An 18,098-nucleotide genomic window follows, 5' to 3' on the forward strand; every position below is an offset into this window, starting at 1 on the left:
TTTGTTTGTTGCTATCACCCTTTCAGACTTGATTATCGCACTTGCTGTGATAAAAATAATTGTGGGATTCTCTGTGATTTGAATTTTCGTATGCGAATTTCAACATTTTGTGATTTTTAAGTTGAATTTTGGTTTTATATGTTGGGGGTGGAACGATGAAGTCTAAACAAGAAAGTAAAAAACCCTAGTAAATTTTAAATCACATTGTGATACTTAAACATTTAAAAATTAGATATGTTTAAATTATTAAGTAGAATAAGAAACTCTATTAATGAAGTTAAGATATTATAAATTGTACTGATTTTTTACAAATAAAATCTCATTAGTATGTGTTAGATGAAATTATTTATCTCATGTAATAATTTAACAAATCTTAAAAAAAAACATATAAAAAAACAACTAAATGTTGTCTCCAAGAATTATTCATAACACACTTTCGTTTAATTATGATATTATAACTAAATGTTGTCCTCCCCACTGTTTTCACCTCATCAAGTGGTTTATAAACGTTGGCCATTGTTAACTTTGTTATTAAACTGGGGTTATTGTTTAGTCGCTGAGTCACTTTTAGAATTAGTTAATTATATATTAATAAAAAAATAATATAATGAACATTCAATTGTTGTGTAATAGTTAATGTTATTCTAATTAATTATTCGGTGTTAAGTTTGAATCCCATAACAAATTTTATGTTAACTTTGAAGACATAAAACAAAATAAATAATCTATAAAACTGAAATAAGATAGTAATTATGTAATTGTCGATAAAAATGCCTAAACGAAAAATAAAAGCTAGAGATAGAAATACCGCCCCTTTAATTCTAGGAATTAATTTTATATACATGTTATAATTAAAATGTATATTTAAATTAATTTTAAGTGTGTGCTGTGATATCTTAAAATTTTGTTATGAATATCATATCTAAAAAATTTATATCAATAAAAATAAAATACATGATAAGTTAAAAAATATATATTATTATATATAATTTATTTAAAATTATATTATTTACATTATTTATTATATAGTCTTATTATATATATAATATTAAATTATTTATTTATTTATTAATTTTTATTAATTTTTAGTTTTAAATAAAATATAAGTTATATTTAAGTAATTTCTATTTATTATAAATAAAAATAAATACAACATAATATGTTAGTATAATATTATTATTTAATTATTTAATTTTAATTTATTTAATTTTAATTGTGTCATGTTTAAATATTTAACTGATTTTTAGTTTATTTAAATATAATAATTTATTATTACATAAATTTATTATTTAAATATGTGTATAAATATTTTTAATTTTAAATAAAATATTTATAATAAATAAAAAATTATAATATAATATTATTATTTCATTTTTAAATTTGAGTTTTTTAAGTTTTGATCACGCCTTACCAATTTCAACTTATTTAAATATAATAAATATAATAATTTATTATTAAATAAATTTATTATTTAAACACGTATCTAAATATTATTATTGGTTAGAATTTTTTATATATGACACCTGAAAATTTTTAAAGATATTACATAATTTACTTTAATGTTAATCATAAATTTTATAACAAAACATGTTTCATAATAAAAGCTATTAATTCTAGAACTATGCTCAACAAACACGAAATTTAATGGTGAAAATTGAACAGATGAGAAATGACGTATGTGCATCAGTGCAGGTAGGCATTTTTTTTTATCAATTAGATAACATTATTTTCATAAGATTGTGATGAGTAAGTGAACCAACATATTTTGCATCAGTCTAGTATACAAAGGATTATTCAATAAAGGAGACAAACCAGATTGGTCCACATTTAAAATAATTTATTTTAAATTTTAGTAGAATTGATTTTAAGAAAAAATATTTTAAAAGTGAATCGAAAATAATTAATTTTATTTATTTAGTAAAGTAAATTTATCATTAGAGTTTAAATAAGGAATCATTTATGCATCGTGAACCTAAAATCGATTCTGCTTAACATAAAAATTTAAAAGTCTTACTTCTTCCAAAATAAATTCTACCTACTATAAAGTTAATTTCGATAATAGAAAATGTTACCAAACCAAATCAATATTGCTAAAATTGATTATTTTCGTTGGAGACCAAAACAAGCAGGCACTAAAATAATAACTGGTGATCCACGTACGGCTCACATGTTTGTGGATTCCCAGCTACCTGTTCGTTGTATTTTCACTTGTTCTTGTTTTTCTTTTGGATTTTCAGTTTTTTTTATAATTTATTTAGAATTTAGGTCCTTTGAATGACTTAGCATTTAAATGGTTTTTTAAAAATATCATTGGGCAAGAGAGGTAGTTGGAAATAAAAAAAATGGAAAAAAAATCAAATAAATGACCTGCTGGTTAATGAATTGACCAGTGGATTAGTAAGTTCATAACTCATAGCCGGTAGGTAAAAAGGACAGGACTTGGAAATTAGAGTTCAAATAAATTTGTGGGTACGATTGGAAATAGATCAATTTAGAACATAATTGTTCTTTCTAAAAATTCTTTTCAAGAGTTAAAAAAACTCTATATAAACTGTCCAAACAGTGGACAAGCGTTTCAATGTGAAGCAATATTTTCATGGTTAGTAGTTTTTTTTTAATTCTATTTTATTAAAATTAAATATTAATTATTGAGTAAACTTCTGTCCTTTGTGCAAAGCATGGTAACAATAGTCTAGTTCTCTTTCAAGTAAACAAAACTAAATACTGAAACACATACCAAATCAAATTTTTAGTTCTAACTCGTAAAGTTGAAAGTTAAAGAAGCCAAACCTATAAACCGGAGCTTGGTTATAAAACTAATTAGTTTTTATACCAAAAGTAAGTGAAGGATAGTAAGGCTATGATATGAAAGGAGATGGAAATATACTTGGAAGAAACGATAGCTTAAGATACTTTTAATCGATTTTGTAAATACAAGGTAAAAGAAAGCATTATTATATAAAAATATAATAAATATTTTTAAAAAAATATTTTTTTAGTTGCTTAAAATTAATGATAAAAATTAATGTTAATTTGTTTCAGTTTTAATTTAACAGATTTTTCATTTTTATTTTCTAAAATAACGCATCATTTTGAAAGAATGTTATTTATGTTTAAATAAGTTTATCTTTTAATCACTACCACATCTTCTTCCTCTTTTACTCATTCATCTTCGCCCTTCCCAAATTCCCTTGTCACGGATGCCCTCTCTCATGCAAGGTGTTTTTCTTCTGTTATTTAATGGTTTGTTTCACTTTTGTGTTCATGCTACAGAAAGCATAACTACATGAAGAGTATTGCTAATTTACTATATCCTCATATAAGTTCTAATCCTAATAATTTTCATATTATATTATAAAGTGTGTATTAAATAAATTTAACATTTTTTTTATTAAATCATTAGAAGGAATTATATGAAAAAAAGATTGGAAGATTTAGAATTGTTTTCGCATGAATGGTACAAAATGCAAAGAAAATCAATTTTTGTTTTCGCATGTTAAAGGTATGAAAGGTTCATGTTGTATTGAGGCTGTGTCACATTAGTCCTTGCCCTTCTCACTTATTATTTTGTGATATTTGTCTTCAGAGGATATATTGGTGACCAACGTGGTGAATGTGAGAATTGTTACAGCAAGTGTGATCATTTCAGGGTCCTCGTACACTAGTACGAGTTTGTGATGAATGCAACTACGGATCACTTCAGTGTCGATATGTAATATGTGGTGTGAATGGAGTTCTTCCGATGTGTAATATGTGTTCTGGTCCGATCAGAATCACAGGAGGTGAGCTGATACCAATGTTGACGATATAATCATATATCGGTGGTTTTGGATTTATTAAATGACCCGATGAAATTGTGACATTAAAATCCATTACTATTCCGTTTGGAATAAGGAAAATTTTCTAAGTTAAAAATCATCTTGAAAAAAACTACATTTCAACAAGTTTTGAGGATCAAGAAGGAGCAAAAAAATAGGCCTAAACATAAGGAAATATTGAAAGATTATCCAAGACTTTTAGTTTTATTAAAATGGACACATTTCGAGCTATTTTAGGAAATTTTTGTCACATTGTTAATTTTTCTCTAAGCTGCTTGAAAGACAAGAAAATATTCTAAGTCCACAAAACTAAAAGCTTTTTCGAGGAGTTTCCAAGTCACCGACATCCAAAACTGCTCGAAAAATAAGATTGACAAGAAAATATTCTAAGTTCACAAAACTAAAGGTTTTTTCGAGGAGTTTCCAAGTCACTGACACTCAAAACTACTCGAAAAACAGGACTGACAAGAAAATATTCTAAGTCCACAAAACTGATGGCTTTTCAAGGCGTTTTGAGGAGTTTCCAAGTCCCTAACACCCAAAATGGCTCGAAAATCAGGAAGTAGTCAGAAAATATTCTAAGTCCACAAACCTGGTTGAACTCCAAAGTCCCTCCAAAATTGCTCGAAAAACAGGAAGTGGTCAGAAAATATTCTAAGTCCATAAACTTGGTTGAGCTCCAGATTTCCTTCAGAATTACTCGAAAAACAAAAATGAGCAAAGAAAATATTCTAAGTCCACAAGATCAAGACAAGCTCTCAAAACTCCAAAAATTGCTCGAGAAACAGAAATGAGCAAAGAAAATATTATAAGTCCATGAGATCAAGACAAGCTCTTAAAATCCTAGAATTAGTCGAAAAGAGAAGGCAAGGAGAAATTATTCTAAGGCCATAAACTAAATGAGCTTCCTAAGACCCTCCCAGAATAACTCGAAAGAGAGAAAAAGGTTAAGTGCAAAAGCAATTATTAACAGTTACCAACACTAGGCAAATGTTCAACTATGCAAAGAAAAGATCATGGGTGATAACGGTTACTAATAGTTACCAACAGTATGATCACAAACAATCGTGGATAATGGACATAACAGTTGAAAGCAGTTACTAAGAATTGCTCGCAAAAGGAGGAGGACAGTGGTGATCTTTCTGCCTATAAATACCCCAAAACGCCATTCTACAAGGGAGCCCTTGAGGATTGACAAGGGCGAACTGCTAGTTTTCAGATACGAGATATCCATCCTAGTCATTATGGACGTATTTGTCCAATTGACACATCTAAAGGAATCAATGTTGGACTTATTGGATCCCTCACAATTCATGTGAGGATTGGTAGTTTGGGGTCTATAGAAAGTCTATTTTATGAAATCTCTGAGAGATCCAAAAGAATACGCATGTTTTATTTATCACCAAATAGAGATGAATACTATATGGCTAACCCTTATTTGGCAACTCCAGAAGCAATTGTTCATGGACATTATGAAGAAATACTTTATAAAGGAGATATATTAGTTACATTTATATATGAAAAATCGAGATCTGGTGATATAACACAAGGTCTTCCAAAAGTAGAACATGTATTAGAAGTGCGTTCAATTGATTCAATATCGATGAAGCTAGAAAAGAGAGTTGACACTTGAAACGGATATATAACAAGAATTCTCGGCATTCCTTGGGGATTCTTGATCGGTGCCGAGTTAACTATAGCGCAAAGTTGTATTTCTTTGGTTAATAAAATTCAAAATGTTTATCGATCCCTGGGAGTTCACATCCATAATAGACATATAGAAATTATTATGCATCAAATAACATCAAAAGTCTTGGTTTCAGAAAATGGAATGTCTAATGTTTTTTCACCCGGCAAACTAATTGGATTGTTGCGAGCCGAACGAGCAGGCTCTGCCTTGGAAGAAGCAACTTGCTACCGAGCTCTAGTATTGGGAATAACAAAAACATCTCTGAATACTCAAAGTTTTATATCTGAAGCAAGTTCTCAAGAAATTGCTAGAGTTTTAGCAAAAGCCGCTCTTCAGGGTTGTATAGATTAGTTGAAAGGTCTGAAAGAGAACGTTGTTTTAGGGGGAATGATACCCGTTGGTATCGGATTAAAAAGAATAATGCACCGTTCAAAGCCAAGGCAACATAACAAGATTACCTTGGAATCAAAAAAGAAAAATTTATTCGAGGACAAAATGAGAGATATTTTGTTCCACCACATAGAATTCTTTTTTTTCATTTCAAAGAATTCATGCAATACATTAGAACAATCTAAGATTTAATGATTCCTAAGAGCGGATTCATCCCCCTACCCTAAATGTGATCATTTTTGGGGGTAGTAAAAGAAAGATAATAAAAAATAATAATAATAAATAGAAAAAAATGGTCTAATCATGTATCAATGGCCAATCTCGATTATCCCAAAGCACCATTCTACAAGGAACGACTTTTTCACCGCACCTAAACTCTCTAAAACCTTGCACCGCGCCAGACATCAGCTATAAAAAGACTCACGGTGGCTGCTATTCACCGTTGTGAGAAATCGTACGTTTACACTAACTACAAAGAGATCCACGATGGCCGCTGTTCGCTGTACGTTTACATTTCAACATATTTACATTCCTACACATTTATTCTTCCATATTTTAATTTATATTCCTTATGTCTTTGTAAGCAATTTAATTCTTGTTTCTGCAATTTGTGTCTTATTTCACTTTTCTGTAAAAAATCTCTACGTTTAATTCAATTCTGCATGTTTACTGTTTTCTATTATTGCTTAATAATCTTTTTAAGCTATTAGTTTGAATATCACGTTAACAATACACTTAAAAGAACCGAATAGAACCTAATCCAGTCCACAGAAATTATCATTTTTCACCGGAAAAATATTCACACGAGAGCAAGATGAATGATCCTGAATCAGTGTTTGAGTTGTTCAGTAACAATGCGTATCACCGTCACTCTGCCAGTGATTCAAATAAAGAGACATGAATTTGGAGGAAATAAGGGGCTAAATCCCAAATATCTTGAATTGGGAAAATTATTGCTTTCTCTGAAACTTGAATGCTTCACAGGATCTTCTATAACTAAGTTACCAGTCTCGAAATTCAATCCACGTTATCTCATTATTAGAATCTTGAAATTCAATCCACATTATCTCGTTATTAGAATCTGAATTAAAATGTCATTAAAATATACAAAAAAATGGAACATATGAACACTATGTAACCATTTACTCGTTCTTTCTCCATTATCTACATCCTAGAACAAATTAATAAGATAATAATAGTAGCTTAGGTGATGTAACGAGGAGGGAGTTGCCCTTTTCTGAGAAAGGAAAGAGAGTACTCAGCAGCATCAATGAGATCAGCGATGTTGTGTAAAGAACGTTCCTCAGAACCCACCCAGAACATTGCACGCACCTCTGCCTTCTTCGCCAGCCTCGCCGCGAAGCCAAGCGGCAGCTCCGGCGAATTCAAACTCCGCAGAATTTGACGGTACAGCGACAGCACCCGTCCTCTGTTCCGCCCCAAATCCTCCGCCGTGGCCCATATGAGACCCGTTGCCATTCTGCAACACTATAAAAATGTTAACAAAATGAGGAAAAGTAAACACGTGTCAATTGAATGATGGAAGGAAGGCGAATCAGAAAGAACGTAGCGATGAAAAATTGGATCATATCAAATGTGATAATCACTCGTTTCGTATTTGGCTTTCATCATCTTCACCTTCCAAACCACACCCACACTTAAGAAGAACAGAAAAAGGAGAGAAGGCTAATATGAATTGGAAGCAGTACCACCTCAACCTCGGTCCAATTTGCGGAGTTCGACAATGGCGCTAGGTTTTAAAGTAAGCAGAAACCCTAGATCTCGTGTTGATGAAAGCTTCTGGGCTTGATTTATTCCATTTTTATGTGTTGGGCTTTCTTTAAGCCCATTTTTCATTAGCACCACTCAATAGCTTCGCGTTTTCGGAATGGACCAAAACAAAAACTAATGGACACATCGTTCACTTCGACTTGAAAGTTTGGGAATTGCATTTTTTTTTGTTTGACCAAACAAAAAAGACTTGAAAGTTTTCAAATTATTTTTTCCATTTTTTTCAAAAATATCTTTAAATATAATTTAAATTCTGATAGCCTATTTTACTTTTAGAAATTAAAATCTGGAATTATAATTTTCAAGTTTACAGAAACTTATAAATTATAATTCTAGAATTATGTTTTTGAAAATCACTTTCAAAAGTGTTCACTGCAAGTTCATTAAGTATTTATTTAATATTTTTAAAAAAATGAATTATGTTATAAATTTAATAATAGTTTTTAGATGAACTAAATATAATATATTTTAATTAATCATAAATATATTAAAATAAGCTATAGTTTATTAAAACAAACTAAAAAAGACTTATTAAAGTTATAAGTTGTGTATAGATTTTTAAAAAAAAATCTATAAAAAAAATTATATCGTAAATCTTACCATAAAATATATTCATATAACCTAAAAATTATTTTAATAAATTATATAAAGAAACTTATTAAAAAGATTATAAAAGTTGTAGATTATTTTTATAATTGTTTCAAGTTCTTCTAAATATACCATTTTAAACTGTTCTGCAATCCATTATAATCATGATCATAGAAGTTATACTCTGTCTGCTTTTAATTTTTACAGAAATAAATATTCTTTGGCAACTAACTCTTCAAATCATATATTAAAAAAAAAAACTTTCTTGAAATCATATCTCCTAGTGTATGTGTGTGTTAGTTTGATTTTATCAAATTATTAATTACAAAACTTGTATATCAATGGCTTTCAGGATCTTTCTAATCAATCTTTGAAGTGACACGTCTCTCATGCCACCTGTTTTGCTGCGGATGAGTTATATGTTGACAAATGTTTTGAAATGTTCTAAACAATTCTACAATAAAGCAAATCACCAACTTAAATCTGCCATTTTGATATTTTTCATGTAAGATAATGATAACACCAATTGACACACAACCACCAATGTGCCAAAAGGCATTCTTGTCAAATGCTTAATTAAATTATCCAATCTAAGCCTTTGATTGGTAAATAACGATAGATCACAAGATGAAGAAGCACTTTGTGAGTTGAAGAAAAACGCAGTTGACGATATTTGAGAGCTACCTCTCTACCTGTAGATAGGCATGCATGAGCTATAATCACTTAATTTTGGAGTAGTTTGGCCTTTTATGAATGATATACAATCAAAGATATTAACAAACATACATTGTCATCTTTATTATCACACTTATCTGCCTATTATTGTTGGTTGTTGGGAATTAAATGCTTTCATCACGATCACCAACATTATGCGGCTTTTGATCAAACACACGTCCAATGAAATTAAAATTTTGAACATTATTGTTTGAATATCTATCCAAGGTGCAAAATGTAGCCAAATTCCTATGCGATTTCGACTGCTGCAGAAAGTTATATGATCTTTTGTTTGATGTGTGTTTGCTTTTTCGGTACGTCGTTCTTGATTTGACAAAATAACGAAGATTATTCCTTTACACTCATATTTAGGTATAAAATAGAAATATCAGACAAATAAAAAAAAAACAGAAAAAAGATGGGTGTGAAGATACAAGAGTTCACAAAATAAATATTAATTTACTTATGTAGCTCTTTTATTTTTAAAATTAATTTTGTTTTCAAAAAATAAAAAATAAACATGCTCAAATGTCTCTTTGACATATAATGTAACCAAAATAATAATAACAATAACAATAATAATAATAATAAAACCCGGTAATTCTTCCCTCTTAAACTAATAATAATACCTCTCTTTTCTTTTACGAATTTTTTATATTAAATTTAAATATAAAAATATATTTTTATATAATAATATCTTTAATAAAAATTCAGTAATTTTAATTATTTAAAATCAACCAATGTTAGCAAAGCTGTTCCTTTTAACTATCCACTTTTTCAAAAAGTATGTTTCTATTTATTTGTATCATTAAAAATTCAAAATAATAGTATTAATTATTATCTTTCAATAATGTTTTCACACATTAAGTGAAGGAACAAATATCCAACACTATGCATGCCTTCACATATGGTGCAACATAAGTAATATATATTTAAGGAGTCAACAAATAGCATTGTTACAGTACCACAAAAATAAATACACTTAATGAGAATTGCAAAAATGGGTGAGCCACCTAAAGCAGAGGAAGCATCATGGCAACAACACCTACGTTGTCATGTTTATTTGAGACCAAGGTGGAAGAGACAGAGGAGTCTTTTTAGGGATAAACCCTAAGGAAAACATTGATTTCTTCTCAAGCTGCTCATATAATAACAAGTACAGAAGGTCACACTTTTCCCTCTAATCAAATGGAAACACAACTCACCCATCTTTCTTTCAGCTTATTTCATTAATGTATATATGCTCTACTTTTGCTTTGTAATATAACTCAGGAGTCACAACCTTGCATTAATATTTTCGGTTCTATTTGTAACTCAGTATTTTTTTATTATACAATATAAAAATTAGTTATGTACATATTATTTATAATTTTTATACTCTTATTTATTGTAAAAAATTATGTTTATCTATATAAATAAATAAATTTATTTTAATATATAAATCTTTAATTTGACCATTTAATGTTATAAATATTTTTAGAATACAATATAAATTTATAAATATATAATATTTTTTTATCAGTTGTTTATTTTTTATAAATAAAAGCAAAATCGGTAGTTTAGTAGCATTTAATTAACGAGACAAAATTGACATATTCATAAATGAGATTTAAGAAGTTGGGAAGTGTGAAACTGTCACTCTTTTTTAAAAAATATATATATGAAAAATTCCTACTATTAATATAGTTATAAAAAGAAAAATAGTTTAAATAAAAATAAATCAGAATAATAATAAAAGCTTAAGAATGACAGTAGACACGCCTAAGTCTCAATATCGAATAGGAATCCCTTAATTTAATACTACATAATAATGTAAAATAAAGCCAAATTTTAGGTTTCATTTGTATTTTAGATGGAAGACTTCAAAGCACGTTGGTGCAATCATAATTTATTTATGATAAATTATAATTTATTTTAAAATTAAGTAAGTTAAAATAATTCTGATCCACAGAAGCATATATAACTCATTATTTTAACTATTTAACACTATGATTTGTTTAAAATACAATAAAAATATATAATATATAACAAGAAAATTAATGAGACATAAGAAGTTCGGGAAGGTGAAAATGCTTATTGCTACTCTCAATAATTTACTATTATTCTTATTAAGATGGTTATAAAAGAAAAATATAAGTTAAAAAATTTATTAAATAAAAACAATAAAATATATTTAAAAACAATAATAGACAGACACTTAAAGGGAGGAATTGATTTTTAAAATGACAAGTTTAACTTTAAACTATAGTTAGAGTTTTCTTATAATTACATTTCAAAAAACAACTAAATAACAGAAAATATTAGAAATAAATAATATTTTACATACTAAGAAGTTGTTTTTATTCTATTTGTGATTGTAGATTTTTATAAATAAAACAAAAATGTTTAAGTTGAATTATAAACCTACAGTTATATAGAAGTTAAGAAATATGCAAGGAATTGTAAATTATGAGTAAAATGTATAGTTTAAAAAAATTAAGTAAGTAAATAACAATGATATTTTTTGTTAAAATACATTTAAAAATCAAATTAGGAATCCCATAATATAACACTATAGAGTAATATAAAATTAAACCAAATTTTAGGAGGATTCCTCTGTATATTAGTTTCTTATGATCAAAGTGCCCCCCACACCTTCAGTTTTAACCCACGAAATATCATATCAGATGGGAGACTTCAAAGGTGGTGCAATCATAATTAACTTATGGATAAATTAAATTAAATTGTCCCTTTATGTAGTTTTAAATTAACCGTAATATCTTCTCGTGAAAAATAAAAATTTTGTTGTTTCACTACAAACAAAGCTCTAAGTGATAATCAATTATGGATGAGTTTTACATGGATATTTCCGTTTCTCTTTTTTGTGTAATTTTCAATGACAAATAATTTAAAATGTCCTATTATTAATTTTAAGACTTTCCACTGATGTAATTTTAAACACACATAATATCAGTTTTAAAATTTCATCTAAAATTTTTATTTTAGCTTCTAAATCTCAAAGATATTTAAAGTTAATTGATGATTAAATGCAATACACAATAATTTTGTGTTCTTAATCAAGATCTTGATCTCTTAAAATTTCATAATTTTCATTATTGGTCATTCATATTTATTTTATTTTCAAATGAGATTTTTATAAAACATTTATTTATTACTAGATGGTCCCTTTAGTTTATTTTTAATTTAATTTCTTTAAATATCACTAGTTTTTATTTAATTCTTTATTTAAGAGGAATGGATCAAATGATAAATTCAAGGTATTTATGAGAATTGAATTAGAAGGACCACAAGGGAAATCAAAATCTCATAATCACACGTAGCTTCTCATAATATATAGAAAGACCAAATAAAACAAAAATTACAAAGAACCAAAAAATACAAAATATACATTTCACGAAAGACCCATGTTAAAATTTAAAATAATAGATCAAATAAAAAAACATTTTTTAAATACCAAAAGTTAAGCCTTTCTTACAGTCACAGAATACAAATTGTAAGGATAAACAAAAACATATCTAAGCATTTATACAAAGAACATCATTCAGCCCTAATTTGTACACGACGATTATCTACATCTACTATTATATAAGTGGCCATAGACGTACAAATGTTCAATCCCCAAGTAGTCCAGTCATCACAGTCCCTACTTTTCTATTTTCTAAAACTAAGTGCAACACTATAATGAACAACTTCGAAGATATTGCAGAGCCAGTAAGTCCTAGTGGACGATATTTCAACACCCAGGTGTTATGTGCATATGTTTTTGGGTTCTTAGAATCAGAAGTTCCGATTGAATTCTCTCAAGCTAAGTATTTATTCGAAGATGTCTTTCTACCCATCAATCCGCGCTTCTCCTCCATAATGGTTCTCACTCTTAATTTGCAACCATTTTTTTAAATTATTTTTCCTAGTCACTTTAATAAATTAACAATAAATCATATCATATATAAGAACATTAAGTTTAAACTATGTTATTCATATATATTTTAATTTATTATTATCCTGTTGACGTAAAATTTTTATTCTTTGACACATTCTTTGAATTTGATAATATTAACTTGTACGGATATATATATATATGCTAGGTGAGAGATGAAGGAGGAGAAATGAAATGGAAAAGAGTAGAGGTGAAGGCTGAAGATCACATAAAGGTTCCAATATTCCCCGAAAATGAGTCATTAGAATTATACGATCAGTATTATGACGAGTATGTGTCAAAGATATTAATGGAAAGAACACCACAAGATAAACCACTTTGGGAAATTCATGTGATTAAATACCCAACAAGCAATGCTGCTGGCACCTTAATATTCAAACTTCACCATGCACTTGGAGATGGTTATTCTCTTGTGGGTGCTCTTCTTTCTTGTCTTCAGAGAGCTGATGACCCTTCTCTTCCTCTTTCATTTCCTTCTCGTAAACCCTCAGCATCACCACCTTCCAAAAAAGGCTTCTTCAGGGGGTTTCCTTCAACAGTGTTTTCCTTTTTAAACTCTATCTCGGATTTTGGATGGAGCATAGTGAAAAGTTCAATGATTGAAGATGACCAAACACCCATAAGGAGTGGTGAAGAAGGTGTTGAGTTCCTGCCTTCAGTGATATCAAACATATCGTTTTCTCTGGATCATATTAAAAAGATCAAGTCCAAGCTTGGAGTGGTAAGGTTAATTAATGTATACTTTATTGGATTATGGATTTAATGAAAAAATTTGAATTTGGTCACGACTTATATTAATCATTCTTTTAAAAATGGAATGGCAAGATGGGTTTCACCGATTGAACTGAAAATTAATCAATTTATCGATTTAAGCAACTTAAAAAATCGGGAAAAAACGGTTAATAACCAGTCAAAATTAGACAAAACAAAACTAAAAATTTAGTTATTTTAAGAGGTTGCTTTTAATATTTTTAAAAACATTGAATATTTTAAAATAAATAAATACTCCCAGATAAGACTTATATACGAATTATTATTATTTAATAAATAATTATGAAAACATTAAGTTTGTATTTCTAATCTTGATTGAACAGTTGATGATATTATAACTACGTGTTGTCTTTATTTTAATTGTGGTAGGTTTTGTCAAATTGAGGTAAATTAATAATCGTTTTTGTGTAATTGTAGACAATAAATGATGTGATTACTGGGGTAATTTTCTATGGGATTCGGCTATACATGCAAGAGATTAACAATAAGGCAACGACGGCAAATTCCACAGGATTGGTGATGCTTAGTACTAGGAACATTGGAAGCTACCAATCAGTACAAGATATGATGAAGGCTGATTCTAAATCTCCTTGGGGGAATCATATTTCTTTCTTACATGTGAACATACCCAAACTCAGCCAATCCAGCTTATCCAACCCGCTTGAATTTGTTTGGAAAGCCCAGAAAATAATCAAGAGGAAGAGAAACTCTTTCACTGTTTTCCTCATTGAATGGCTTCTAGACATGGAGCTGAAATTAAGAGGACACGAGGTGGGTAGTTGCATGAGTAGGTTCAAATTTTCAATTAAATTTTGATAAAAAAAAAAAATCGTTTATTTCAAGGAACTTTCACTTGTTCTTTCTTTTAAAGGGCCTTCTTTTTATTAATTTGGGTTACAGGCAGTAGCTAAACATATCTATGGTACACTGAGGAACTCAAGTGTTGTCATATCCAATTTGATTGGACCAGTGGAACCTATGGTTTTGGCAAATCATCGTGTGAAAGGATTGTACTTCACAATGACGGGTGGACCCGAGGTAACCTTCATCTTAATTGTTATATATATAAGTTAAAAGCATGAAATTGTCATTGTAAATTAAAATGTTAACATTTGAAATTACAGTTATATATATAAAAAGGGTATCATACAATTAAAATATATTGTCAAAATAAAATTGAAGTTAAAAAATCTTAATTATTCATATATAATTATTTGAAAAGTGTAATTGTAGCATGTGATTAAGTGCGTGTTCATGAAGGTGGATGAGCTACCCCGTTGTGTAGATGTAGCTCAGCTTTTTTATGAATAAGAAAATGGTAGTTGACTTTATCTCCTTGCAAAAATTACTGATTCTTACTAGGATAAATACAATTAGATAAATGTGTTACCAGCCATGACATGCTACCTTTGTGGTTACAGAGTATAAATATTGCGGTTATAAGCTATGCAAGAACTTTAAGAATCACCTTGAAAACACAGAAAGGCTTTATTGATGAGAAGAAGTTCAAATTCTGTATGGTGGAAGCCTTTGAGGTCATAACCAAAGCAGCTATGGAGATGCCCAACAAAAGCAAGGGTTAAATTATCTTTGAAGAAAGAGATAATTAAGGGATATTTTGTTACTTTTTCTGTCAATTTGATTTCAGCAATTATAGCAGAGATAATTGCAATTTTATTTAGTGTGAAGATTGTAATTTACAAAATTGGCTATCGTATGTCGGTGTATTTTCTTTCTTTCTTTTTTCTTTTGATAAAAGTGGTCCATGTAATTTCTTTAAACAGTAATATCCCCAGAATTAAAGTATTATTGTTTTTCTTTTATGCTTTTTCTGATTTTTGTTTGCTCTTGGTTGATGACATGTAACATTAAAATTCTATTAGAATTGACAATACATTAGTATTTAGACATAACTTTAGAATTGAGATAAACCCTAACATTATAATAGAATTGAAAACAGATGCAACATTTTCCAGAATACAAGGCGCAGGTAAGTGCATAAATATATCGCGTTGAAATATTATAGAATTACGTTTATTCCGTTATAACATCTGTTGCGTAAAAAGTTTTGATATATAGTTTTTTTTATAAATTATGTTGTTTTTAAATTTATATATTTACATTAACATAGTAAATTATAATTTTTATATTGAATTTAGAAAACATAAATTTAAATTTATTATTAAATAAATTTATTCAAATTAAAGTTTGTAAATACTTGTTCAAACAATTCAACTCTATTTCGATTTATTTAAATTAAAAATGTCTTTAATATTTATTAATTACGTTAAGTTGTCGTATATATGTGCATGAATGAGAGTATTTATACAAAGCATTTTTTTTCAGTTGTCACTCAATTCGCTTATGTTAGACATTATTTAGTATTAATACACTTTTTTTTTATAAAATATTAGTTTTATTGATTATTATAATAAAATAAATTGTTTTTATAAAATATTTTTATTTAAATTATTATTATTTAAATGATAATCATTTTTATAATTATTTTAATAGTTATTATCTTTAATATTTAATAACAATACTAAAAAATTAATCATTTTTTAAATATTTTAAAATAATAAATAATTTAAGAGAAATAAAGAATATTTAAATGATATTTGATATGAGGAAAAAAAACACTTTATTATTCGTTGTAGCTGTCGTTTGGCCATCATTTTTAAAAGACAAGGATCATTCAAGTAATTAATTGACTGATACTGATGGCCACGTGTGTTCAATGTTCATCAACTTGCTCAATGAACACGGAACACAGATTCTGATAGTTTATGATTTTTATTAATTAAATTTTGTTTTAATAAAATATTTATATTTAATGTTATTATAAATTATTGAGATAAATTTTTAATTGATAAATAATATTAACTATTCAACTTAATGTGTATTTTTAAATTTGAATTTAGTAAATATACTTGTATTAAATATTCAGAAAAATATAATTAAATTTAAAAAAAATACAGATTTTACTTTATCATTTAACCACTCAGATAATTATTATATCACAATTTAATTTAAGGAAGATCATGTACAAATTATTTAAGGGATAGGATTAGGATTTTTACAACTGTAGATGATCCTCATCCGTGACGTTTTTCTATTGATTGAATGTGAAGGCCTTCTTCAACAACATCTGTCGTACAACTGCACAACATTAACTTTCAATTCCCTGCGATGTTGTTTAAAAAAGTTTATAAAAAATATTTTATGTTAATAAATTATATAATTAAATTTATAAAATAAGTGACTATTTAAAAATTATTAAATAAAATGCGTATATGCATCCAAAGTCATGTTAATTGTTAAGTGAGAACAAGCAAAATACTGAGGGAGGATAACCAAGTGGGATTGCCAGCTCCAAGCTTCACTAACTTTTTTAGGTTAGTATGAGTTTATTTTAAAATTAAGTATTTAATATGATTTTTAAATTATTTATATAATTAACATACAATTTACCTGTATTTCTTATATAAATAAATAAGTCACACATGACATGTCCAGCTATTATTAAAAATAAAATATGAGTGTAAAGAGTAATTTAACTTATTACATCTTTAGTGAAAATTAACAATATATATTAAAAGATTATTAATCACATGTACAATCCAAAAGTCTTAACATGAATCACTTTCAAGAATACTATTTAATAAAATTAAATATTTTATTAATATTTAGTACACTGTTACTAGGAATAATATTATTTCTCTAAAGTTAAATTATTTATACTACTGCAAATCACACAATTAAAATTTCATTATATTTCTTTTTTTACATCAAATTTCATACATATTCAATAATTTTTCATACAAATTTTTAAATAAATATGTATTAATATCAAATCATTCAAATATTATGTACTAATAATATTATTTTTATATATAAATAATATTATAGAACTTTTTTATACATTGTGAGATATTAATATTGTGATTGTCTTTGTTGTGTTTAGTAATTTGCAAAAATTTGAGGTTAATAAAACGTTAATTTTTAATGTCAATTTTTATATTAAAATTAAAGCAACCTCCAATTATTTATTAAAATATAGATATATATTAAAATGAGAATATAATTTTAATTATAAGATAACTCTCAAAATGTTTATATTATTTTTTAAAATTTATTGTAATTATGAAAGACAATGTTTTAAATTGAGTCTGTTTTTTTCATATTTTTTTAATAAATTTATTTATTTAAACATAATTTTTTTTAATTTATAGGAATTATTTAAGTTTCAAAATAAAAAATCCATTTAATAATACATTTTCATAAATTTTAAAGAATAACTTTTTAAAGATTATATCATAAAATGATTTTACAGTTTAAATAAATAATTTTAATTTAATTGTATTATAGTTTTAATTTACTAAATATTTTGAATTTTCAT

The 18,098-nt window shown here is 27.2% G+C and overlaps 2 protein-coding genes and 1 non-coding gene across 3 annotated transcripts; 1 reads left to right on the top strand and 2 right to left on the bottom strand.

The window, feature by feature from the left end:
- Positions 1–6,995: 6,995 nt before the first annotated feature.
- On the bottom strand, positions 6,996–7,636 carry LOC113857771. Its single transcript, XM_027489958.1, has 2 exons — positions 7,611–7,636; positions 6,996–7,378 (listed from the first exon to the last, which is right to left on the bottom strand). The coding sequence occupies exon 2, from the start codon at positions 7,375–7,377 to the stop codon at positions 7,102–7,104; it is 276 nt and encodes a 91-aa protein (XP_027345759.1). The 5' UTR covers position 7,378; positions 7,611–7,636; the 3' UTR covers positions 6,996–7,101.
- Positions 7,447–7,538, bottom strand: LOC113860449. Its single transcript, XR_003503901.1, has one exon. It is a non-coding gene; the product is annotated as a small nucleolar RNA R32/R81/Z41 (small nucleolar RNA).
- A 4,974-nt stretch (positions 7,637–12,610) lies between the features above and the next one.
- Positions 12,611–15,580, top strand: LOC113857770 (O-acyltransferase WSD1-like). Its single transcript, XM_027489957.1, has 5 exons — positions 12,611–12,855; positions 13,077–13,649; positions 14,117–14,470; positions 14,600–14,737; positions 15,121–15,580. The coding sequence occupies exons 1-5, from the start codon at positions 12,673–12,675 to the stop codon at positions 15,280–15,282; spliced, it is 1,410 nt and encodes a 469-aa protein (XP_027345758.1). The 5' UTR covers positions 12,611–12,672; the 3' UTR covers positions 15,283–15,580.
- Positions 15,581–18,098: the final 2,518 nt, after the last annotated feature.

This window comes from Abrus precatorius, unplaced genomic scaffold, assembly GCF_003935025.1.
Source record: "Abrus precatorius isolate BTA unplaced genomic scaffold, Abrus_2018 Scaffold2, whole genome shotgun sequence".
Taxonomy (NCBI): domain Eukaryota; kingdom Viridiplantae; phylum Streptophyta; class Magnoliopsida; order Fabales; family Fabaceae; genus Abrus; species Abrus precatorius.

What these genes read in the sequence shown, in the direction of transcription:
- LOC113857771 (XM_027489958.1), bottom strand. Translation starts at nt 7,377, where the DNA reads ATGGCAACGGGTCTCATATGGGCCACGGCGGAGGATTTGGGGCGGAAC.
- LOC113857770 (XM_027489957.1), top strand. Translation starts at nt 12,673, where the DNA reads ATGAACAACTTCGAAGATATTGCAGAGCCAGTAAGTCCTAGTGGACGA. An exon ending in TCAAGTCCAAGCTTGGAGTG is followed by an intron (nt 13,650 to 14,116) that starts GTAAGGTTAATT and finishes GTGTAATTGTAG; the next exon opens with ACAATAAATGATGTGATTAC. An exon ending in TGAAATTAAGAGGACACGAG is followed by an intron (nt 14,471 to 14,599) that starts GTGGGTAGTTGC and finishes TTTGGGTTACAG; the next exon opens with GCAGTAGCTAAACATATCTA.